This window comes from Anabas testudineus, chromosome 22 (genome assembly GCF_900324465.2).
Source record: "Anabas testudineus chromosome 22, fAnaTes1.2, whole genome shotgun sequence".
Lineage (NCBI taxonomy): Eukaryota > Metazoa > Chordata > Actinopteri > Anabantiformes > Anabantidae > Anabas > Anabas testudineus.
The window spans coordinates 12,206,567-12,230,713 of record NC_046630.1 but is presented as its reverse complement, the minus strand read 5'-3'; the positions used below and the strand labels follow the sequence as shown (position 1 = coordinate 12,230,713).

At 40.3% G+C, this 24,147-nt stretch overlaps 2 protein-coding genes across 4 annotated transcripts; one reads left to right on the top strand and one right to left on the bottom strand.

The window, feature by feature from the left end:
- The first annotated feature begins 434 nt into the window (after nucleotides 1-434).
- Nucleotides 435-13,388, top strand: lhx6 (LIM homeobox 6). 3 transcript variants are annotated; one of them, XM_026340249.1, is made up of 9 exons: nucleotides 435-1,042; nucleotides 1,901-1,972; nucleotides 2,254-2,436; nucleotides 4,091-4,212; nucleotides 10,447-10,664; nucleotides 11,022-11,122; nucleotides 11,273-11,368; nucleotides 11,571-11,742; nucleotides 11,843-13,388. In XM_026340249.1, exons 1-9 carry the CDS (start codon nucleotides 965-967, stop codon nucleotides 11,920-11,922), a joined length of 1,122 nt encoding a protein of 373 aa, XP_026196034.1. In that variant the 5' UTR covers nucleotides 435-964; the 3' UTR covers nucleotides 11,923-13,388. The 3 variants fall into 3 exon arrangements, with proteins under 3 accessions (XP_026196034.1, XP_026196033.1, XP_026196035.1); XM_026340248.1 differs by having other exon boundaries at nucleotides 10,444-10,664; XM_026340250.1 differs by lacking the exon at nucleotides 11,843-13,388 and having other exon boundaries at nucleotides 10,444-10,664; nucleotides 11,591-11,720.
- Nucleotides 13,389-14,397: 1,009 nt separating this feature from the next.
- Nucleotides 14,398-24,127, bottom strand: morn5 (MORN repeat containing 5). Its single transcript, XM_026340350.1, has 5 exons — nucleotides 23,878-24,127; nucleotides 23,586-23,733; nucleotides 21,747-21,858; nucleotides 21,349-21,480; nucleotides 14,398-14,669 (listed from the first exon to the last, which is right to left on the bottom strand). Exons 1-5 carry the CDS (start codon nucleotides 24,039-24,041, stop codon nucleotides 14,578-14,580), a joined length of 648 nt encoding a protein of 215 aa, XP_026196135.1. The 5' UTR covers nucleotides 24,042-24,127; the 3' UTR covers nucleotides 14,398-14,577.
- Between the last annotated feature and the right edge of the window lie 20 nt (nucleotides 24,128-24,147).

Below are 24,147 nucleotides of genomic sequence, written 5' to 3'. Positions count from 1 at the left end.
TTAATTTGACTATATTACACACAGGAATTTGAATAAACCTGTAAATAATCGTTTACAGTGTATTCTGAATATTTTTGATAGTGTAATACCTGTGGATATAATATATAATATATGTTGAACCTAAACATAGAGTGAAACCCATTTCAATGAATTTAGGCGTTTTCTCAATAAGTCCGAGGAGCCTATATGTTAATTTAATTTCCTACAGTCAGCAACTGTATTCCTAGTAGCAAATCAATGTCACTTTAATAAATAAGTCGTTTACAGTGTGCATGTATTCTAGTTGCTATAAATACCTGACATATCAAACATGCACCAGCGGATTTTTGTTCTGTCAAAACGGTTCCAAACTGTGTCCACCCTTCTCACGCAGATCAAACTCTTCCCTCGCCCTCCCCCTTCTTTAACTGGGGCAGGCCAGAGAGCCGCACAAACTTTCTCTACAGCTTCTGCAGAGACACTCTGGTTCTCTGCTCGCTGCGCTCTCGTCTTCTCTGCAGCCCGGCAGTGTCGCCCCCTGCACCTATGAAGCCTCGGAGTAAAATCTGCCAACCCCTCAATTTGATTCACTTCCTGTAGTCAGTACTCCTTCTTCCCCCAAACTGGAGAGAGGGGGAAACAGGGAAAGGAAGAAGTCTTTCTTTTCTAAAAAAAAAAAAAAAAAAAAACCAAAAAGACTCTCTGAGGAGCAGCGAGCAGCTCCTCGCCTCTGCATCGCTTCATAACGTTTGCAGTTTGCGCCTGTGGAAGTCAGCTCGTCGCGCACAGCAGCGTCTTCAAAGAGAGAAAACGGGGTTGTATTTTTTTTTTTTTTTTTGCGTTAAACACAAAAAGTTTGCGTCAGATACACCCAGAATCCATGCGTGCCACGGGTGGTGCAGACTTTGACGCACATCGCCGACTGTTTCCCTGATTCCAGGCACCGCGTTTGGAGACACTGTACGCCGTGAGCTTCCAGGGGTTCATGTACTGGAAAAATGAAGTTTTGTCCCCTCTGTCAGAGGGAAATAAGATTCTGTCCGAAGGAATTCCCACGAAACAGGTACTAACACTTTGGAAACGGTGGCATCGAGCTGCAAGTCTGTGCGTAAAGGTGCTCAACTACTCAAACAGTATTGTGGCCTTTACACTTCAGCTCGGGCTGAATGAGCTGTTTTATTATTCGGCTTTTGCACTAAGTGGCCTCTCTGATTTACAAGATTGTTGTTCTGCCAAAAAAACAAAAAACAAACAAAAAAAAAAACAACCTTTGTTTGCATCCACCGCGCATCTCGCGTGCGTTTTTTTTTTTATTTTATTTTCGGTCTCCTGTGATGTCACGAGAATCACCGCTTGTGTACTGAGATCAGCTGCACGCGCCGGCCGCCGCGAAGGGGGCACGCGCCTCTCTTGTTATGAATAGCGTGATTTGCGGTCCGCGAGCCTCTCCACGCGCTCGCTGCCAATCCGCCTGAGGGAAAAAAATTAGATTTTAATTACAGCCATTAAAAATCAAATTTGCAATTCTTTGGGTGACCCGTTGCCTTTTTCTGATTGACAGTTGAAATTGACACTCCGGGTCCCTCTTATCCGCAGCGTTTCGAGCTATTTGTAATTACAGGTAGTCCCCCCCCCTCCATCCTCCCCCCCTCCTCCACTCTCGTGTCCTGGATTGCGAAGAAAATACTATTATTCTGAGAGGCATGGGTTAAGGGCAGGGAAAAATCAATCCAAATTGAAATAGCTTCATTAAAACGTGCCTTTTGTTGCGGGGGCCTTTTTAACAGTTTTATTGTCAGGACTACTTTATATAGGAGTAGCCTCGAAGAGCCGCCTGCAAATGCGTCCCGAGGACTTCCCAGCTGAAGATGATACGGGGAAAGTGATGAAGCCTTGCCGTTTTCTTCACATTGTTTTGTAGGTGATCTCGACGAAGCACCAGAGTGCGCCCGGAGCCCTGCGCTGCAGTGCGGACTCTAAAGCCACCCCAATGGTGAGAGCTTTACTGACTGTTTAAGCTTTAAAATGTCTGGATCATTCCGTGCGCCTTACGCGCGCAGTGTAACCCGTGTGGCCAGCGTGCGTCCGCAGCATGTGGGAATGCAGTTAGGGTGTGTGTGTGTGTGTGTGTGTTAGGTTTTTTTTTTTGTTTTTTTTTAATTTGTGCGTTTTCCGCGCATTGCCAGAGGCTACATCATGAAAATGGCGACACCAGCGCAGTGTGGATGAGGATTAGTCTGTGTGTTTCTGAGCTGTGCTGATGCCCTCTTGCAGTCTCACTCGGACGGAGAATCCCAGCGGTCCAACATGGAGCGGGAGGACACCCGCTCGTCACCGAGCACACCGTCCACACCGTCCGTGTGCTCGCCGACCTCCACCACCAGCTCGGTGCCGTCCACCGGGAAGAACGTGTGCGCCAGCTGCGGTCTGGAGATCCTGGACAGATACTTGCTGAAGGTGAGACGTAACGTTGGATTAAAACGGGGCTGAAACGTGGCCATTAGGTCAAGAAACGAATTTTCCTCTCGGGGGGTGTCTTGTTTATTTGTTTACTCATTTTCACGTCGGCAGTACAGACAACAAATAACTTGTCCAGCATGAGCAGGAGCGAGCGAAGGAGATGATGGTCCAGGCTGGTGCTGTTTGGGTTTGGACAGGCCTGATGATAGGTCTGTACAGCTTGAGACAACTTAAGAGAAAAAAATAATGTTTAACACTGAGGCTGCTACAAATAAAACGACAAAGATAAAGAATAAAGACATTCTTCATCTGTAACTATAATAATAACTATACAAAGCTTAAATAAAACAAAGCTGCAGTCACGACTGATAATTCAGTTTTAAATGAACCTATAATTATTATTTTCCACAAAGTAAAACCAAACACCAGCCTTTATTATTTCATTTAATGGATCTTTGTCGCTCGACCTTGACGCGGATGCAGCGGGAGCTTCTCAGGTTTTACAGCGTCGTGCGCCAGTGGATGGTTTGTCAGGAAGTGTGAAGATCATCAGACCATTTTCTGATTATTATCTGCTAATACATAGGAAACCTCGTTATTTTTTTTAGTAAAAATATTTAGGCTGTGCAAATGTTTTCATTTTAAAGATTAAATTATTAATAAGCCCACTGAAAATATTGGATTTCGTTAATCTGTTGGTGTCAGACTATCTTGAGCGAAACCTAAAATTATTTAAATACAACTGACCCCAAAACAATCTGTATTTTCCTAAGTCATTTCTGATATAAAATTTTGCAACAGCTTGTGTGAAGCATTTTATTTGTCTTCACTAATGACCCTTTTCCGTTATAAAAAAACAAAACAACGAGCCCTCTTTTTCTAATGTTGTTTAATAATTGTGGTTTGTTAACTGCAATTGCCGTAATTGTTAGAAACACATTTAATAATTCATTCATAAACACGGTAAACTGCTCAATGATTATATGAAGCACGACAAATATAACCGAGTTCATCAACTATTTACTTTAAATCAAATCTTTCAGTTTATTTTATAAAGCAGCCATGAACTCTGGTCATAAATAATTAGAGGGGATTTTTGTAAAAATCGGCAGTGAGATGATTTTTTAAATCTATAGACATTAAAACCGATTATTGCATAGTGGCCACATGTTTTCCACACAAGACCGTTATTATTTATTTTTGTTTTACTAAAACCTTTACTGCTTTTGACTAAAATATTGTAGGCTACTCAGTAGCAGAGGATATTGATTAGGGCCAATAATCTATAATAGCATTCATATTCTAGAAACAGAAAGAATAAATAATGCAGACACACTAAAATAGGAATATTCAAATTAAACAGGTATAGATAAATGACTGGAGGCTTTGCCTATAATAATATCACCACTTCGTCGCATTATTAGGAAAAAATAAATCGACTAAGATAAGATGAACTTTATTGACCCCCCTCAGAAAATAAAGATAAGCTCCTAATGAATGACTTTTTATATCCCATCAGTGTCTGTTCTAAAAAGGCTGCAGTCGTCACTCAGCAGCACTTGAGGTCCTTGATGTGAGGGGTTATCATCGTGTTGGCCGATGTGTGTGTGACACGGTGTGTGTGTGTGTGTGTGTGTGTGTCTCCCTGCAGGTGAACAACCTCATCTGGCACGTGCGCTGTCTGGAGTGCTCCGTCTGCAGGACGTCCCTACGTCAGCACAGCAGCTGCTACATCAAAAACAAAGAGATCTTCTGTAAAATGGATTATTTCAGGTAGGGTAAGTTTATGATCGTGCTTTCAAAATACCGCGTTCCCTCTGCCCAACACAGGAGTCCCCTCCTCTGCATGTCCTCTCTCTCTCTCTCTCTCTCTCTCCACACACACACACACACACACACACACACACACACACACACTGAGTCCTTTCAGATGGATGCGGGCTGCCTCATGTGTTCTTGAAAGACCTTTTCAAAAACTGAAAGTCTGTAACAAAATAAAAGTCTTTACCTACAGTGAAGAGCTGAAAGATCCCCACTTTGTTATGGCTACTCCCAAAACCCAACATTTCTTGTTGCGGCACAAGAAAAATGCAAAAAAAAAAAAAGCTTTAGTGTTGAATTTGGTGTTGTAATTCCTGGAAGTTTAATAGTCAGGAACCATTTTTTTTTTTTTGGCTTTGTTTTTTTCTTTTCACACTCTCACCACACATCTACCACAAGCTGCTTTATCACTCTGTGAGGGAACAAAACATCAGAAACCAACAGAAATAAACCGGAAAAGCCGAGCATGTAGCTGTCTGATAAGCTAGTAGTCTGGCCCGTGGGCAAACTAACCCTCACAAGCAGAGAGTCTCTCTGTAAATCTGTAATTTAACATTTAAAATGCTCATGTTAGTATAAAACTGTGTATCCCTGTGAGCAGAGGAGGATTGAGTTGATTGATGTCTCTACAGAATTTGTATTTTTCACTTTTACGCCATCTGCGGATTCACATCATGAACTTGACCTAATCTGAAAACTACTTGGAAGATGCTTAGGTGTGTGTGTGTGTGTGTGTTATCAGAGTTTCAATGGGCTTCACACAGCTGCATCGACTGTGAAATTCTGTTCAGTAGCAGGAGCTGCCTACATATTTATTGTATGGAGAAACACGTCTCTTTGTGCACATGCGCTTGTGTGCACTCGTGCGTGCACATGTGTGAGTGCTTGGAGCTGTGAGCGAGCTTTGGTGTTTGTCTGATCGAAACCTGACACCGAGTCACTGCTCTGAGGTTTATAATCACCACCAATTAGTCGTCCACTACCCCAGAGCCTCAGGCCTCCAGACCAGCAATTAGACCGCCCCAAGTGCCTGGTCAGCATGTTTCTGATCTGAATGTGACTCCTATCCAAAGTAGAAATGTACACATACATAGTAAGGAAGATGTGTACATGCTTAAATACTGTTAGATATCTGAACAAGAAAACACTAATATGAGATATTATCCAGAGAAAGACAAAAACGCACTGTACACAGTGCAGCCTTATACAACCTAAACACACACCAACACACATAATTACACACTGAGATCTCTGTTTATTTATACGTGTCCAGCAGCTGCCAATCATGTTGCTCATTTTACTGTTTGCTCTACTACATTATAATAATATTTTACCTGATCCGTCTCCGTCTAAACGCTCCTTCACCTTTCACCCCTCTCGCTCTCCCAACACCGCTTTCTTAACTGTGAGCCATTATTAAACATGCAGAGTGGATTTTAAATATGTTGAAATATGAGCCTCGGATCTCCCCAAAAAATGGTAATGAGTGGTACAGATGTAGCTGTCACTGGGTCATGTATCGTACAATAATCAGAGAAGTGCATGCTGTAATTATATGAAACACAGTAGTTGTGAGTAGAAAAGCTTGTCTGAATATGAAAGTGTTCATGTATTCACAGTTAGTTATGTTCAAACACAAGGAGAAAGATTTCTAGTTTCAGTTTTAAGTTTTGTGTCAACCTGCAGCACAGCAGTGAGTTAATGCTACGTGTCATGACGTCCACATGTATTTCCAAAGACAGGATCAGACAGGGTTGTGGAAATTTTACTAGACTATAATATTAATACTACTACTCGAGTCTGTTTTGCTTCTGTTTTTCTTCTGTTACTAAAGACGATAGACGTGAAGAAGTAAGTAAGAAAAAGTTAAAGTCAAAATCGACAGTATAGATAGTTTAACTTAGCATAGCAGCAGAAACGCTGGAATCAGTAGATTCATTTATTAATTTGTTAAAATGGTAAAAAAACACGCTTTGGTGTGAAGATTTTCTCTTTTAAACTTAAAATCTGTTTTGTCGACTTCCCTGCTTGTGTAGTTCCTGCTCCCTGCCTTTGTAAGGCAGTATCACCAAGCGATTTTTTATTTTCTGATTAATGTATCATCTGCAGCTGGTTTTTCATACATGCTGTAAACCTTTCATACATCAAAACTTCCACCCACCTCCCAAAACTCTAGATACAGTAAATACAGTCTTTTTTTTTTTCCTATTAGTGAAAAAACTGTATCCGCTGTGGGAGTCTAAAAATAGGAGTAACGAGCACGTCATGTGGTGATCATTTTTACTTGATAATGTGAAGGTCAGACTATTAAAGATTACGTAAAATGTTGCATCTTTTTCTCAGTATGGTCACAGTTGCTGCAGAAAATTGCTGATTTGCTGATTACAATATTTCAGGGTTTAGATTTGATTTCCTTGGAAGTTTCTCTGGAAAATGAGAAACTTATTTTAAAAATCTTGTAGCAACATTGAAGCGTTGCGTCAGAGCTGGGGCCTGTACAATGGTTACCTCTGTAAATATAAACTGTTATCTGGGTTTAGGCCAGATTTATACTAAGCTAAACACCACTGCATGTCCAGAACCTCTGGGCCAGTTTCAAACCTCTGGAGATATTTCCTCATCTGTGTCAGCCTCTCATCTGGCTTTGGACTGACAGCTACTTTAATGGGGTGTAATAACAGGAAATCAGAGTGGGTTTCCCTCCATATATGTGTGTGTATGGAGAGGGGGGAGGAAGGTGTGTATGTCAGGATAGGGGAGGCGCAGGACAGAGCCCACGCTGTGCTTCTCAAACCTGTGTCAGGCCTCAGGGGCTTGCTCATACACACACATGGACACACACGCAAACCATTTCTTTATTAGTCTCTTCCCCTGCCCCCCACACCCCCCCCCAGCTCCCCAGCAGTCCTCTCTCTCGTCTCGCTCCCTAGAAACGTCATCCTTGTCTATGAGCTGCAGGCCACACAGGAAGTTGCATTGCTGCACTAATCAGGGGCGCCATGGGATACTGACACTGTAACCAGAATCCATGTATATAGGGGACTTTGTGGGTGAGATGTGTGCATGCGTACATCTCTCTTTATGTGTGTGTGTGTGTGTTTCTGCGTGTGTCTGTGTTGGAATAACAATTTTCATCAACCTACTTCTAGTTAGCTGATTAGGTCTCCATAGTAACGAAGACAAGTAACCAGCACAAAGAGAGAGCGAGTTAAATTAAAATTCAAAAGACATTTGTGACACAGTGTTTCACATTTAAATAAAGTGACTCAGTCAGAGCATCGATGTAGATTATTAGCTTTGAAAATATATAGATTATATAACTATTATAAATAAAATCTCCTGTTCATATGCTACAGTACATTTCTTTAGGTTGAAGGTCAAAGCCTTTCAATATATGGAATCTGTTAAAAGAACTTGGCTCTCGAGTATTTCAGTGACTTTTCCTATGTAAGATTGCCATGCTTTAGGCCTAACACGAACCTTGCGCCTTGAAACCACACAGTCAAGCTCTCTCTTAGGACAAATCTAATAGAGATTAGTGTATACTCATAGCACATCAGGAATAATCCAAAAAACATGTAGCTCCTCAAGCCCCTCTTTCAGCAGCAGGTGAATTACTGTTCAAAAAAAAAAAAAGGTAAAGATTAGACTAAAGAAGGGGAGCAAATGGGAGAGGGCTGGAGAAGAGAGAGGCTTGTGGTGCAGGATTTTCCCTCTTGTGAGTGATACAGGGGCCATGAGGATTGACATGGTTCCAAAATAAACACCGAGTTTTGAATACAAAGACAAAACAAGTCGAGTTTTGGAGGGAGGGGTCTGAGCTGAGGAAATGAAGACGGGGGAGGAACTGGGTTGAAACGAGGGATGATTTGCAGCTTTTCTGGGTTCTGTCTTGCAGCATGAAACTGACAAGCTGTCATGCTAGATTAGCCGCAACCTTCCACAATGTTTTCCTCTTTACTGTAGCGAGAGGCTGGAGCTCTCCATAACAAACCGAGGCGATACATGCATACAGAGGAGCAGCCCATGGAGTCGATTTGTCTCTGCAATCGGTTTAATGGGTTTCAAGAGGTTTTTGGTTAAGTTGCACATATGTGTGATAACTTAAGCCTTTCTCTAAGTGCTATGCTGAGCAATTTTATTTCAAGGACACCACAAAGATTTTTTTCTCATGGTCTCTATCGCTGTGTTGAATTTGTGATGAGGAATGCCAGATGTAGATGATTTGTTTGCATTTGGAAATTGCTGCATTAGTGCAACATAGTTCATAGAAACCTTATAATAAAAACTAGGAAGTCAGACAGATAGATGCAGAATCCGAGTGATGCGAGGCAGATCCTCAAACAGTAGGCACTGTGTAATGACCTATGCGTGTTCTCTACCCGACTACATGATTGAAAATGAAACTTCTGGCCAACAAGCTCATGTACATAAGGAGGTCTATAGTATGCTTTCATCCCAGATAAAGTGGACTTGAGTGCACTGATATGCTGCCAAACCCAGTCACTTGGCAACCCTGCTCTCCTGCACCCCCGTCCCCCTCCTTCGCTCTTTCCCCGCCATTGACGCTCTTGCTATTTCCCTCAGCACTACAGCCCTCTGCCTCAGCCACTTAACTCCTCTCTCCACGTCTGTCCCTCTCATCCAGGCCCATGCCCCTTCACCAGTTCTTGCCTCCTTCATAGCTTTCGACTACCGACCTCAACTACTTTGAATTTGGTTCACGTTTATGACGCTGTGCTTGTGTTTTCAGCTTTCTTTTTATCTATGCAGAAAGAGAGCGCATTGAAAAGGAAACAAATAACTACATGTATTAGTATAATCATCAGAAATAAAGCCAGCTGTAAATTATATCCTCCATCTTTTCTTCTCTCAGGCTGCCACGAATTCTTCCTCATTCGCCAGATTTGGCAGCTGCTGACCCCATCAATGGCTCTTAACCAAACCATAACAATCTCAAACCTAAAGTGTTTTATACTCATAGTTATTAAATGAAAAGCTTAATGTCTTTTGATTCTTATGTAAAACAGGAAATTGATATAATATTTCAGTTGCATTAAAGTGCATGTTTTTGGACACTACACAACACCAGCTGCTGAGTTACGGTGCCATTTTTGCTTATTTTGATATTTGGACCAAACCTAACAATTTATCAATCCCACTAACAGGTATTGACTGATATAGCTTTTTAATCTGGGCCATAGAACTCTATTGTTATCTAAAAACCTTCGCATCTAACATCTTTAGAGGGACTAAAATGGCATGGGGCTGCTGTGCCACAGACAGCGAGAGAAATAAAAAAATACTCGTGAGACTCTGGTCTTATCTTGGTTTTTGGTTTATTGCAGGAAACATATAGTAAAATACCTATAAATAAATGCAATGAGTTATTGTATTTCAGAAAGCTCATGAATGTTAGTGTAACTAAACCAATGGCCGACTTTACCCCATCTCTGCACTGATGTTCTTTCACCCTGTGCAGCATTTGTCTCATTCTGTCATCAGTCGCACTCACAGCAATTTAAATATTTCAAACGAGGAGAGTGTGTTTATTCCAGACATTAATATTTTATTTCCAGCTGATATTCATCGCGTTCCCTGACTAGCCTCTCTCTGAAACTTTCTGCCTATTTATCTCTCATCCCCACCCCCCGACCCACAACAGTAAGTCAGGTGGTTTGGGTTTATATGCCGCCTGGCCTCACTGTTGCGATCAGTTACAGAGAGGCGATCTAGAGTGATGTCATGCAAGTCTTTCTTCATCCTCCACTCTGTGTAAAACCACCCTGGCTTATGTGTGTCGTGGCTTGTTTCCTGATGTGTGTGTGTGTGCCTGTGTTGCTGTGCGAGCGTGTGTATGTGTCAGGGACTTCATGCATCAACCAGGAAATTGCAGGTGTTGGTTTGTTTGCATTCAGGGCTCAGCTTGCAGCCACAGTCAGGAGTCTTTTCTTCAAGGTTTCCGCCTTGAACCCTTTGAGTTTTGTTTTAAAAAGCAGTTTAAAGTTTAAAAACATTTTCAACTTTCTCCCCCAAAAATATCTTTTTCTCAAAAAAAGTGTATCGGTGCATGTTTCATTGTATGTGTGTAGCTACTGCTGCAATTTTCTCTACAAACTATTCTAAATAATTCCTCATTAATCTCTTCTGCTTGTCTTGCCTCTCCCTTTCTATGCCTCACAGTAGGTTTGGTACTAAGTGCGCCCGCTGTGGGCGGCAGATATATGCCAGTGACTGGGTGCGCCGTGCAAGAGGAAACGCATACCACTTGGCATGTTTTGCGTGCTACTCGTGTAAGAGGCAGCTGTCCACAGGCGAGGAGTTTGGTTTGGTGGAGGAGAAGGTTCTGTGTAGGATTCACTACGACACCATGGTGGAGAACCTCAAACGAGCGGCTGAGAGTGGTGAGTAGTGGTTCTGGCAAAATGTATTGCACTGTGTTTGTTTAGATGTTTTCTCAAGAGTCCAAAACAGGATCAATCCCAGTGTGTGCATTTGAATATTTATTATATTATTTAGCCATATAATTCTATAAATCTCTTATTTATTGTAATGGATCTTTTAATTCCTGATTATGGTTTTGATGGTTACCCACAGGATTAGCAGGTCAGGTTAAGTGTAAAATGTAATTTGTGGGTTCCAATAGAGACAATAAGTCACTGTTGTGAAAGTTACCAAAGTCCAGTGTTTTAAATTTGTCTCTTAACACATCTGTGTCTGTTTTAAATTAACATACAACTAATCTGATTTATGTTTTTCAGGGGTCGGTATCACATTAGAAGGAGCAGTTCCAACAGAACAAGACAGTCAGCCCAAGCCGGCCAAAAGAGCACGAACATCCTTCACTGCAGAACAGCTACAGGTCAGACACGAAGATCACACATCATTTGCAGCTATATGTGGGGGTCCATACAATTTAAATGAAACCGCATTATTAAATCAGCCCTGAATACTGTGTCTCATGCTTTTAGTAGTATTTGATTTGGTGATAAAGCTTTGTCTCATCATACAGATCATGCAGGCTCAGTTTGCCCAGGACAACAATCCAGATGCCCAGACGCTACAGAAATTAGCCGATATGACAGGTCTCAGCAGGAGAGTAATACAGGTTAGTACACAGGCATCCGCACTCCTCTGGTCCGAATGGTACATATGTTGTGGTTTGGATGTAGCTAGATGTTATGTGTGTATTAAAGTACCAATCAGAGGTACACGTCCATTCATTTTCACAGTTTTACCTGTCAAATAAATTCACATATTCCAACAAACACTATAGCCACATAATGTCTGGTTACACTGCATTTTCATAGGTGTGGTTTCAAAACTGCAGAGCAAGACATAAAAAGCACACGCCTCATAGTGGGGCTCCCCAAGGTCATCCCCAGTCCAGGATACCCTCGTCCCTGCCCGATGAGCTGCATTACTCTCCGTTTGGCAGTCCTGAGCGGGCGCGCATGGTGTCCCTTCACGGGTACATTGACAGTAAGTTGTACTTTACTTTTTTGCAGTAAATACATGAATCTTTTCAGAGAATGTCTCTGGATACGTTTTTTTAAAGTGGTCTCTTTGTTTCATTATCCAGGTCACCCCTTCTCTGTGCTGACCTCTCAGAGTCTCCCTCACCAGGCCATGTCGCTGCCTCAGCTCCCTCTCAGCCGCTAGCACTCCACTATGACCCCTGTGACCCCTATCCTTTGGATCCCAACCCTTGATCTACCGTAAATGACATCGGTCGACCTGATCCTTTGGTCAGGCAGGAGTCAGCTTGGAAAAAACTTGGGCCCAGCCCACTCAGACACAGCCAACGAAAAGGAAGAAAGTCGAAAAACTAAGATACAGCAGCGTTTTTTCTCTCTCTGAGGACAGGAATATCCCACCTGCGGCCAGTCAGTCAAAATGATCCTGAAGCATGTATCATTAGCAGAAACTCACTGACCACCTAAAGGACCCATTTTGCTTCACGTGTACAGCATCCTCCACTCTACTCATCCAGAGAGAGAGAGTTTTAAAGGGATTGAACTGATCAAGGAAGCAGGACTGAAGTCTCCTGAGTGCTGTCAGAATACTGAAGAGAAAGAAAGAGGGGGAAATTTAAGGGGGAAGTGTCATTGTGGCCCAAGGGCCGGGCACACACAGTAGACCACATTAGAGGTAAGATTCCTCCCTCTTTTCTTTCTTAGCAACCATGAAGGAAAGCCTGAATGAAAACCAATATGTTCACTGTTAAAATATTTTCTTTAGGAATGAGATAGTGATGTTATGACAACGTTAAAGAAGAGATCCTTCCCAGCTATGTTTGTGATCAATTTCCCACAGCAATGAATAGTAGAATTGATTCGATTTTATTCAATATTTGTTAAAGAATAAATATGTTGTGTGCCTTATCTTGTCCATTATTAAAATAAGCAGTAGTTGTTTACAGCAACAAATTAGTGAATTAAGTTTCCAGCCTGTAATTTATCACTAAACATTTTATTTCACTGCGTTTAGAAATAATTATGGTAATTTTTCCGTTCAAATCTAACGTTGGTAGAGAATCACAAATCAACTGTAGCATGTGGACTGGTTACCATGAAGGACAACATTTGGGCTTGAATATGATTAAATTATGGATTTAAAATTAGAAGTAGGCACTAACATTTCAATCATTCACAGTCCCGTTACAATTATTTGAATAGTGGGAAGTCTGAGATAAGCATACTAGTCAAACTACATGTTCCTACAGAAACTATGATGAGCTACATATTTTCATATGTACAAACACTATTTATGATTTTGACATTGCTCGTTCAGCCTCTGTGTGTGTGTGTCTTTCACAAAAGGCGCAAATGGAGTATTGGTACAATATAGACAATATGAAACAGAGTGGGTTGTACATAAGTAAGATGTGTGTGAGTGTGTGTATTTCTGTGTGTGTGTGTGTGTGTGTGTGTACTGGAAGGGGTAGAGAGTGTGCATCTGTATTTTAGTGCCATAGCCATTGTGTGAAGAACAGGATCCGACAAGACCTCAATGTCCTTGTATTTATTTAGATGGTAAAACCCTGTAAAGCACTTTTTTCCCTCTGAAATTGTTTTGTTTTGTTAAAAAAAAAGAAATGAAATTAAACAAAAAATTGATTTGATAGATTGTGCATCAAAATGTTTTGTGTACTAAAATGCAATAAAATAGAATGTGATATTGTTGTGGTTTGGGATTATTTCTGAGGATAAATCAGTTTAGCAATAATTCCACTTTATTTTCCCATATCAGGCAAAAAGCAAAGAAAATTGGGCACAGCGATTAAAAAGCTTTTTCAAATAGAAAATATAGAAATAAAATTCCTAAATATGACTTTACTGCATCTTCTGTGTTTTTGTAAATTAAGCCTTAATACTGTCTGTCACTTGTGGCTTTGGTTTGCTTGTTGGTACATACGTTTGTGTGTGTGGTCTCTGCATATTTGTATTTTCCATGGACAGGAAGAGTGCATCATGGGAAAAGTCCTATATGTGCAAAGGGCTGCTGCCTTTAAAAAGCTCAATCAATATATTTACTGAAGTTATTTTCAGCTTTTAATTAATGTAAAGTAGTTTAGATGTCTGCAGGAGTTTTTTACTGCAGCTAATCATCTACTAATTATACACTGTTGTTAGTTATACATTAAAGAGTAGTTTGGCCCTTGATGAGTGCTTCACCTTGCAGAACTGATGCACTATTAATGTTACCTGCACATGAGCAGTTATTAACACAACATTTGAACTGGTGTTTGGAGAACATGCATTCATCTTTCTGCTTAACAACTAAAGTATTAGTATTTAAATACTAACAATTTAGTAGTTAAATAATATTAATTCGACTGACTGATTTTTAATATTATGCACCGGATCCTAAAAATCGGGTTGAACAAACAGGAAGATAAGGTGCTGCTGAAAATTCAATAACTTTGATTCAATAATCTTTGGTTTGATAAAGAACTCCATATTTTTCATAGTGAAGCGGTATTAGATTTTTGACCCTGTAATAAACTTGAAAATCAGGTTCAACCTAACACACAATTTAGAAAGAAACAATAGATAGATTCAAATAAATACCGTTATTATTGTACAACCAACAAATAAATAGAATAGACATCTGAAATTACTGGAGTTTATTAAATTAAATATAGATATAGAACTCCCTCCTCCAGACTTCCCATTTTCGCACTCTCTCTGGAAAAAACATATAAAATACAACATAACAAACAACATTATCAAGACCAACTAATTGTTTTAATATAAAAACAAATAAAACCCTAAGGAGTAGTTTAAAAATGATCTTTTGATGTTGCTGGTATCTTCAAGTTGCAGCAGATTTTTCAGGATCAACGCCAACAACCTCATCCCAAGCTCTTCGACAAGTCCGCACAATCCACTCATGTTCCAAATCATCTGTGGAGATGACAAAATAAATAAATAAAAATAATAATAATAACAAAACAAAAAAAAAAAAGCAATACACAAACACACACATATCTCTGTATTTGAATGGGGAAATTGATTTTATACACAGCTGATCTGTGTTGAAGTAATAGGAATAAGAAAAGATAAGTAGGGTAGATTGGAGTGTAAAAGGTGCACAGCAAGTAGCTGAACTCATTGTGTTGAACTCACTTGAAACGTTTAAATCAAGTCTGTAATAACCAGCAGCCCGCATAATGAACCTGCGGGTCATCTCGTGCGTGAGGCTGCAGCAGTGAAGTGCCATTCAGGTCTCGGGTAAATTTGTCAAATCAAGCCTGACAATTAGGAGAAAATAACTTCTCGAAGCCACTTCAGACACCAATAAATAATAACCCCCCCAAAAAACGGACGCCGGTTCTTTTTAAAGCGAAACGACAGCCAGAGCAGCGGATAATGAAGCGGGCTCGCGCCGTTCAAACTGGCACGAGGAGCTAATTGCAGGGGAAGTGAGCTCTCTCTCTGGAGCGCGCGCGCAGCTGCACGCACTTGAGCGGCTCGCGGGCCTCACCCCCAGGTTGCAGTGCGCGCGGGGCCCCATTGTCCAGAGAGGAGCGGGTCTGCAGCTCGGACTGATTGTGCGTAATTGCCAGCAATGGGCGTCAACACTAACAGCCACTTCAACAGCGAAACGCCTCCCTCCTCCTCCTCCTCCTCCTCCTCTCTATGTCTTTCTACCTGCTCTGATCGGCAGGTCGATTCAAGAACATATCGGACACGCAGCTGCCACGCAAACATTTGCACCAGTCTCTCTGGAACACTTGTTAGTGGGAGACTGGAGCGTGTGCGTCGCAATGGACGTGGCCTCAATTATGGCGCAACCTGTATTGATGATAATTAGATTGGGACATTTTCATATCTGCTGTAATCCTGCCCTCTTGAGATTGTAAAGCAGCGTTTATCTCAGGATTTAAGTCGTGTCTAATTGGTACCTTAAGTCATTTCAGGGCACAGGTGGCTGGTATATTTAGATAATTCCCTGCAATCTGAGGACAACGAGACATTTTTTGTGATTTGCATTTGCCATTTCCTGGGAGTCAGTGCTTAAAGAGAGCATATAAGGAACTGGTAGTCAGACTGTTTAATGCAGAAAGAAATAAATGCAATTATATTTTGTCTGTTTTTCTCCATGACAAGAATCAACACAAATTACAAGAAAAGTCTCATCTGCATCATGTCCCTAATATTTAGTTAGGAACTATATAAAGAGAAACATCAGCGTTCTGGGTGATGTTGCTTTCAACTGTCACAACCTGCATCCAATGTTGTGCAGAGCAACACAGGAGAGAGAGAGAGAGAGTGGAAGCGATAATGGCACCTCGTTAAACTCTGTTTATCTTAATCTTTAAAACACACTCAGAAGCAAAAGTGTTTCCTTCCAGCCTAATGGTGGCGAAGTAACACACATACACACACATACACACACAAACACTCACACACAGACAGAAACACTAGCTTAATTAGCAAAATCAAAACTTTGTCTTGTACTATGTTGGTTCTCGTAGAAGTGGGCTGCATTCTGCTGGACCAGTGGTGAAACTGTAAAACTGTGTAATATTCACAGAAGCAGGAAAGCAACATCTCTGTGATGTCACCAAACAACAAACACTGCTCCACTCACGCTGGCGTGACGCTAAAACCAAACGACTTTAGTTTAATGTGCAGAATCACTTCACGTTTTGTGGTTTCAGAGTCGAGGAGCTGCAGTGAAACCAGGCTCACCTAAACGCGAGAGCTCATGCTAATAGTCAGACCTATGCAGTGTAGGTCTTCTGTGGCCAATTCACTGCAAACGGAGCAGCCCTTGGTTTTGTGTCTTGATGACATCACAGAGAACAGCAGCGATTTTCTGGTTCCAAGCTTTGAAGAGATACTGATCTCTAAAATAATTAATCCATCTGTCACAGCCTGCAGGATTAACATGTGAATGCTGTTTTATGGTGAATTTTTGTCTTTATGATGGATGAAAAATGAGCGTTTCAGGAAAGGCAGTGCAAGGATATGTTCCACTCCCCAGGGCCCCGGCTGATTTTATCTGTCTGTGAAACACCTCGGCTGGACGGGGACAGAGGGAGGGGCCGTGGTTTGGTCACCAGGGGTGTTTTCCTTGGCAGAGGAATGTTTTCAGTGCGGAGCTGTCTGTGTGTGTGAGGTTTCAAAGGGAAGCAGTTATTCCAGAAACAGGAAAGTGTTACAAACAATATGGTAACACTCGGGCCCGGCTGGAGCTGCTGCCTCCTCCTGCACCATTGCCGAGTGTTGCCGCCTGTTGCCAAGTGAGAGAATACACAACTGTGTGTGTGTGCACTTGTTTATAATAACACAACATGCTCAATCAGTCAGCGGTGGGGATTTGATTGTCCAGATGTGGCCCATGTATCTTTTCCCTTCATTATTTTTTAATTATAATTTAGCAAATGTTTTCTATTACACCTCCAAACTTAACCTACAACAATCCTTATCATCAGTGACAAATTAAAGTACAATTATGCGTCTAGAAGTTTGGGAAAGCGGATAAAAATTGCCATATTAAGTTGCTTGTATTTCAAATATTTAATCAGTTTATTATGTAACGTCACTTCTTCGGATTTTACTGCTGGCTTTATTGAGCTGGGTTATATGTCCCATTGTGGTGGCAAAATCCAAGCATGATGCTAATCTCAAGCACTGAGTATGATTACCTGCTAAATGACCAGCGTTTTGTGTTTAAAGTGTTGTGTTATTTGTGTTTATATCAGGTATGATTGTTATGATGCTTGATTCGCTTGAATTCAAAGGTGAAAACACACTTGATATCTGCCGCCAGTGAGGGTTCATGAAGACAAATGTGTTTTTGTTTTGCCGTAAAATATGTGATTACACAGCGCAGAAGTATTTAGTGAACTGCATGACAAACGACCAGCGCTCAAATTACCATCAGATGCGCAGATCATTTTTAAAATGGTGGATTTGTTTGCCAGCTCATATCACTGTGCCAACTTGCGGAGGTGAGTTGAAGGTTGAGAGAAACTTCAGTCAGAAACAAAGTCTGTGATGCCTGAATGTTCAACTACAGTCAGTCATCACTGTACAGGCTGTACATATACTGACTTTTTCTCTGGGTCTTCTGTTTATCCAAATGACGTGTCTGACATCTGCTGATCTTGCCTTAAAAAACCCCTTCTAAACTGTCTCCACAACAAAAACGCCTGTTACCTACTGTTTTCCAACAGATTGTTCATAAAATCTACTGAGAATTAAGCCAAACCAGTCTCCACGACTTTGGTTTGGAGGGTCTCCCAGCCTCTCAGAGCCTTTAAAAACTTAGTGAGCCACTGCTTAAACCTGACAATGTACATACTGAATAGAGTGGGACTCTGCACTTAAATTTAACCAGGAAACTAATTTTATAGACAATTTAGGATAGCGTTATTTTTTAACACAATCTTCTCCAAAACAAGAAGACATGTCAATGCCACATTTAGTGAGGGAAGGTATTTACCATCAGTTAGTTAAAAAAAAGGAACAGACTGCTTCTTTTGTTCGGAGAGTCGTTCTCTCTAACCCTCACAAACACTTTCTGGTCCATGTCCATCACCATTGACCAGTGAAACTTAGGATGTTTTTGCAAAATTAGCAAAAAGCGGACCACTTACAATCAGAATCTGTTTCAGCTTATTACTGTCTAGTAGTGGTTTCTTGCTCTAATATACTTTAACATGTGGAACAAACCACTAGCAATAATGGCTGACATACTCCAACACCTGAGCTACTGACGTTGTACAAGTTAAATAAGATCTTTATATTATATATCACTGTTGAGACTATTATTATGTATCAAAACTTTTTTTTCTAACTCTCCGTACATGTGTGATGGGTAGTTCCACTTAGTGATCCCATGTGACACACTTACTCTCACCACTCTCCTTTTTTTCTATTAGGTACATTTCTAGACATGTACCAGTACTCTTGACAAGTTCCCCCATACAATATAGTATTACAGGCAGCTCCTTGATGACAAGAAATCAGTTCAACTACAAAAATAATCTATACCTCTTGGGGAATATCAGCAACAGATCCTATTGTTTTGCTACTGGCGCTATCCCAACAAGGTCTGTTTGTTAGCAACAGTAACTAAGGAGGGCAGGACTTTGTCAGTGGTCTATTTTGGCCAGTGAATACGTTTAGCCTGATATTTCCTAGCAACACTTTGTAATTCCAAAGAGTAAAACACAAATCTTCTGCCATTTAAAGCAGTTCCATAAGCATCATTTTGGAAACCTTTTTAGATATCAGGTTTTATCTTGACTGTCTTTACTGGCTCAGTTCTTCCATGTCCTGCATCCACAAGTTGTAACCACTACACGGGGAGCTCCTTCCTCTTTCCTTGCTGCAGCAAACGTCCGCACTGGGAGGGTGGGTCTTCCCTGTATCCCATCATCCGCACAAGTCCTCATCCTGGGCGGAAGTCATGTGGCAATAAATTCTGTCTTCACACCCACTCTGACAAATGTGGCTTCACCTCCCAGGGTTGAAAAATAAATCCATACAGGATACAAGAACATTCTTTTCAGGAATACCAAGACAAGAAGATCATGTAATATATATCTACAGAAACACACACTCATGTTCATTAACTCACATGCATGTACACTGTGGAAAGAGTCACAGTTCCTGTTTAGCTCCATATTTATCTAAATAAGAGAGTCAAACAATTGTTGGTAAGTATTCAGTTCCTCTTTTTTTCCATGTCAACCTATAAAAAATGATTTCTTCCCAAATATGCTTGTTCCTTTCCTCTCTCTCTCTTTCCATCACTGATCAATACCAGAGCTATAATGATGATGAACAATCCACGCAAAGCTCACTTTTGTCTTAATACACATGCTGATGACATCTGGTGAGGATGTGGATCATCTTCCTGGCTGTACACATATTTAAATGAGACGCGTGTGCTTGTGCAACTGATCTGTGTTATGTTGCAAGTAACTCGTTTGAATACTAATATTCTGACAATACAGACAATAAAGTGTTTTTTGTTTAACAATGGACAAATGCCAGACGTTTTCTGATTAGAATCTTTTTTGCATTTCTTAAATCAGAAGTAATGTTGCAGAGAGCTACAAGACACATCTCCATGTGTCTGCAGTAACAAGACCAGGGTCATGTGAGCAACTCTTTAAAGTCATTAGGATGCATTCTCTGGGGACCACAATTACAACAAATGTACAAACTTTCATGACAATCCATTCATTTCCCCCAGAGCAAAATTGCTAGCACAGCTAATATAGTATCAAGTGATGTCAAACACCATCAATGCACAGTAATACACCTGGCTTAGCTTTAGCCAAAAGCAATTTAGAATCTGCTGGGTTGAAATGGTGATGTACACTGTATCCACATTGTCCTCCCTCCCAGGTACACACTAAAAAAAAATCACTAAAAACCACACGTTACTTAATACACAACATTGTCTAGTGATGTAAAAGCCTGGCAGGGAGACATGACAAGCAAAAGACGTCAGATATTGGGAATTCCTATATGGACACCTGACAGACCACATTTACTTCAAATCAGGAGTTCTAAAACTGGGCACTGGTTCAGTGAAAAATGTGTCTTGAATTTTCCACTTCTGACAAATAAAGGAGAAAAACATTTGAAACGACTGCAATAGCCTGTAGAAACGTGCTTATCAGATGATTCGTAGCAGTAATCTTCCATCAAAGAATCCAGGCTAAATCCATTAAACATAGTTCTATAGGTTCTTGTTATGAAATCCTTCCCATATGACCACACTGTATGCTTTAATGAATGCAGAGTATTATAACATAGGCAAAGACAAAGAGCCCTGCATAAAACAAATTCAATGCAAGTGCTTTACTTAGTCTGAATGTAGCTTCAGTGAGACTTCATCTAAGAGAAGTCACTAATAAAACTATTAGTTTAAGCATAGGTGAAATTTCATGGCCTTTGTAAACCTTAAAAAACCTGTGTGTATTGCAAATAGAAAAAGTAAGTTAAATTAGCATTAAAATTATTACTGGAATTAATTTTATTCTTACATATGATCAACCATGGAAACAGGTGCTGCTTTATTAAGTTAAAACTTAAATACATACCATTCTATAATTGACATGGTGCTAAATTGGACATAAACATTGTACGCTTCATTTGAAATGTAAATTTGTGTTTGTGCTTGACTTTAATCTTTCTAATTTACCTTGGCATCACAGGCAAGGATGCTTGGATATTACTCAACACACAGACAGTGGAGCCAATTTGGCATAAACTCTGTGGAAAAAATGTCCAAAAAAAAAGAAAAAAAAAAAACTGAAGGAAATGTAAGTGTTGAGAAAAGGAGGTATTTTGACAACAAGAGATGTTGTGAAAAGATCAGTTGTGTCGCTGCTTCATACCTTCATATTGTGGACTGCGGCAATTCTTTTCAATTCACATTAAGTACATAGTTCACAATATGTTCCGGTTGGAAGGTATCCATTAACCAGTGGCAAAGGATTATTATTATGAATCGAAGTGAGGGGTTACATGTGCACCCTATGGCCTATGAGCTACAGTCATCATTGGTGTCTGAGGGCTACAACGGTGATAATAACTGGCTAATTTATCTTACCTGCATTTCGGAGAAATCGACCTGTGTAAGATGTGACAACTCTGGTAGTGGGGTCATAGAAGCCATCTCCACAGTCGTAACATCCATCAGGAATAATGCGTGGAGGATGCAGATCAGTTAGCTGAGATTCACCTATGTGGACATAGCAGATGTTATATTCTTAGTGTCATTATTATTGGTTGCTAATATCAGAGTGATCTCTGGAAACCTTTTCTTCAAGTAATATTCCCTTTTCCTTTATTTTACTTGCCAAATAAATGAACTTCCCCTTCCTAATCCCATTTCTCCATCCAGAGTGTTTTAAGTCTATGCTGCAGTAAATAATGTGAGAGAGTTTGTGTGAGAGGGGGTTATTTGACTGAAACAGTGACAACAGGAACAGAAAAATGAATGTGAACCTGCAGGTCTGAGTCCATTGCACCTCTCGGTGTAAAACCGCCTGTCATAACCATCACAGTAGTCCCAGTCCTTCTCTTGGTACTGAAGACCATCAGAAAACGTAAATGACCCCTGATGAGGAAGCACAATGAAAATCAAAGTAAATAATCTTCATTCTTTGGTCATATGAGTGTCTGAGCATGCATTAATACATAATAATCACTTCATTTATATTTACCTAATTAATTAATAATTCACTTTGTGGTCCTTAAGGCATTGAACAATTTGAAAAGCTCAACAGCAGAAACAATGTTCGGGTTACTCAAGATAATCCCCAAACCTCACTGGTAAACATTTTCAGTGGGCAGAAAGTAGTTCCAGCAGAGACTGCTGAAAGCAAGGTCCAGGGGTTATAATACCAAGACACAGTTTGTGGTATGAAAAGTTGCTGTTGTGGTTTATAAATGTAACTTTTCAGTGCTATAAGCAAAAGAATTTAAGGTTTCCTCCATTGTCTCTGGGTTGAGGCAGAAATCTCAGAGATGGATATCTCCTAAAACCAAAACCAAAAACAGCAGATGAAACCAAAACTGTCTGCAAAGATATAAACCACTAGGAGACAGTCGGAAAATATGTCTTTGGGTATTTTGGGTGAACTGACATACTGTTTATGTGTGTGTGTGTGTGTGTGTGTGTGTGTGTCCATGTGAAACTGACAAACAAGTGAAACTGATTTTTCAAATAAACATACGCTGTTCAGTTCACTTTAGTTCCACTAAAAATGTTATTAATTCTGACTTTCTAATGTGGATTTTGGAGGAGAGCGTATTAGGTACGGGATCCAATACAAATTCCAATAGTAGTCAAGAAAGCATAATAATAAGAAAGGTAGTAGAAGTCTTATCCGTTTACCTTTATCACAAGTATGAGTGTAAGCTATAATAATAATGATGGCCTTAGCTCTAACTACCGTTAAACTATGTTAGTGAACCAACATGCATCAAAAGCATTTTTAATTACACCTGTGTTTTCAATGCAAATGCTTTCAAAATGTATGTCTTAAATTATTCTGTTAACCTGCAACAGGCATAACTACAGGCTACAGTTTGTTTTACATTTGATGTCCTTTTTATTTCCTTGCACATTTTGATCAAGTTTAAATATATATAAATAAACCTTTGTGATAAAACACTACACTTTCCCTACACTTCTTATGCCTACACATCAACATAAATAGTGGATCCCAACTTGTCAGAATCATGACTCATTAAAATGCTTGTTTATCTCATTATTAATTATCAATTTTTTATTATTTATTTTTTAAAAACAATAAGGAAAATGCAGTCTTCATTAATTTCAGGCTAAGAAGCACTGATTGAAGGGAGAGGTGCACGCTCCAGAATGAGCTAAGAGATACCAGAGATTAATTCCTGAGTTACAAAGTCCGAGTCTATTGGATGATTTAGGTCTGTTTTGATTAGAAGTCAGTTGTCTTAGAATGGCATATACAGGTGCAGGGCAGTCTGGTCCAAGGTTAGTCATGGGTCAGAGCTGCTATCATTTCAAATGAACCACAACTACCATGATGATAATAATTGGAGTGATCACTGTTGTGGCAAAAGCCCGTGGAAGATTGCATCAGAGCAGGAAACACTACAGTGTCATGCAGGAAAAAAGAGAGAGAAACCTAATAACTACAACAAAGATGGTGAGTGATTGCTAAAAGGGACCAGATGTAATAGCAACTATAACCAATGTGAAACACGCAGTCGAATGGATGTGGAAGCGTATATTTGGCAATGTATGCAGACACACACACACACACACACACACACACACACACATCTCTCTCTCCTCACCTGTTTAGCTATGCCATTTTCCCAGATGGCCTCATATTTACTTCCACTTTGAAAGTGCAACACTCCTTTGCCATGGAACATCCCGTCCTTCATTTCTCCCACATACTTGGTCTCTGTGGGGAAGGTGTACTCTCCTTTTCCATCCATCCTGAAAAAGAAAACAGACACAGAAGCGATCCGTCAACTCTTCTTTGTCCACAGGTAACCATAAACCACTTTGTAATGTATGTTCATTTGGATGTGTAAGGCCTGCGGTTTTTAGAATTAGGAAGCATATACTGTGTCAAGTTACCTGCCATTTTCTGTATCTCCTTTGTAACTGCTTCCAAGAAGCTCCATCAATAGTTTTCTATTTTCCCAAAGCAAACAAACTAAGATCCAAACCACAGCTTCACTGTCACCATGGCAACGCGACAAGACAAAAGTCAGGTTAAAAGCAACGGACAGCTGTATCATTTACTATTTTTAAATACAACTTGACAAAACGAAAAGCAAATTAAAAAAATATATATATATATATAATTATACTCCTTTCCAGGCTTTTTACTACGCAACCAGCAGC

Excerpts from the sequence above, each read along its gene's own strand:
- lhx6 (XM_026340248.1), top strand. The coding sequence starts at position 965 with ATGTACTGGAAAAATGAAGTTTTGTCCCCTCTGTCAGAGGGAAATAAG. Across the intron at positions 1,973-2,253 it reads ACTCTAAAGCCACCCCAATG|TCTCACTCGGACGGAGAATC; the intron begins GTGAGAGCTTTA and ends GCCCTCTTGCAG. Across the intron at positions 11,123-11,272 it reads TCACTGCAGAACAGCTACAG|ATCATGCAGGCTCAGTTTGC; the intron begins GTCAGACACGAA and ends CTCATCATACAG.
- morn5 (XM_026340350.1), bottom strand. The coding sequence starts at position 24,041 with ATGATACAGCTGTCCGTTGCTTTTAACCTGACTTTTGTCTTGTCGCGT. Across the intron at positions 23,734-23,877 it reads GGAGATACAGAAAATGGCAG|GATGGATGGAAAAGGAGAGT; the intron begins GTAACTTGACAC and ends TTTCTTTTTCAG. Across the intron at positions 21,481-21,746 it reads CAATGGACTCAGACCTGCAG|GTGAATCTCAGCTAACTGAT; the intron begins GTTCACATTCAT and ends ATGTCCACATAG.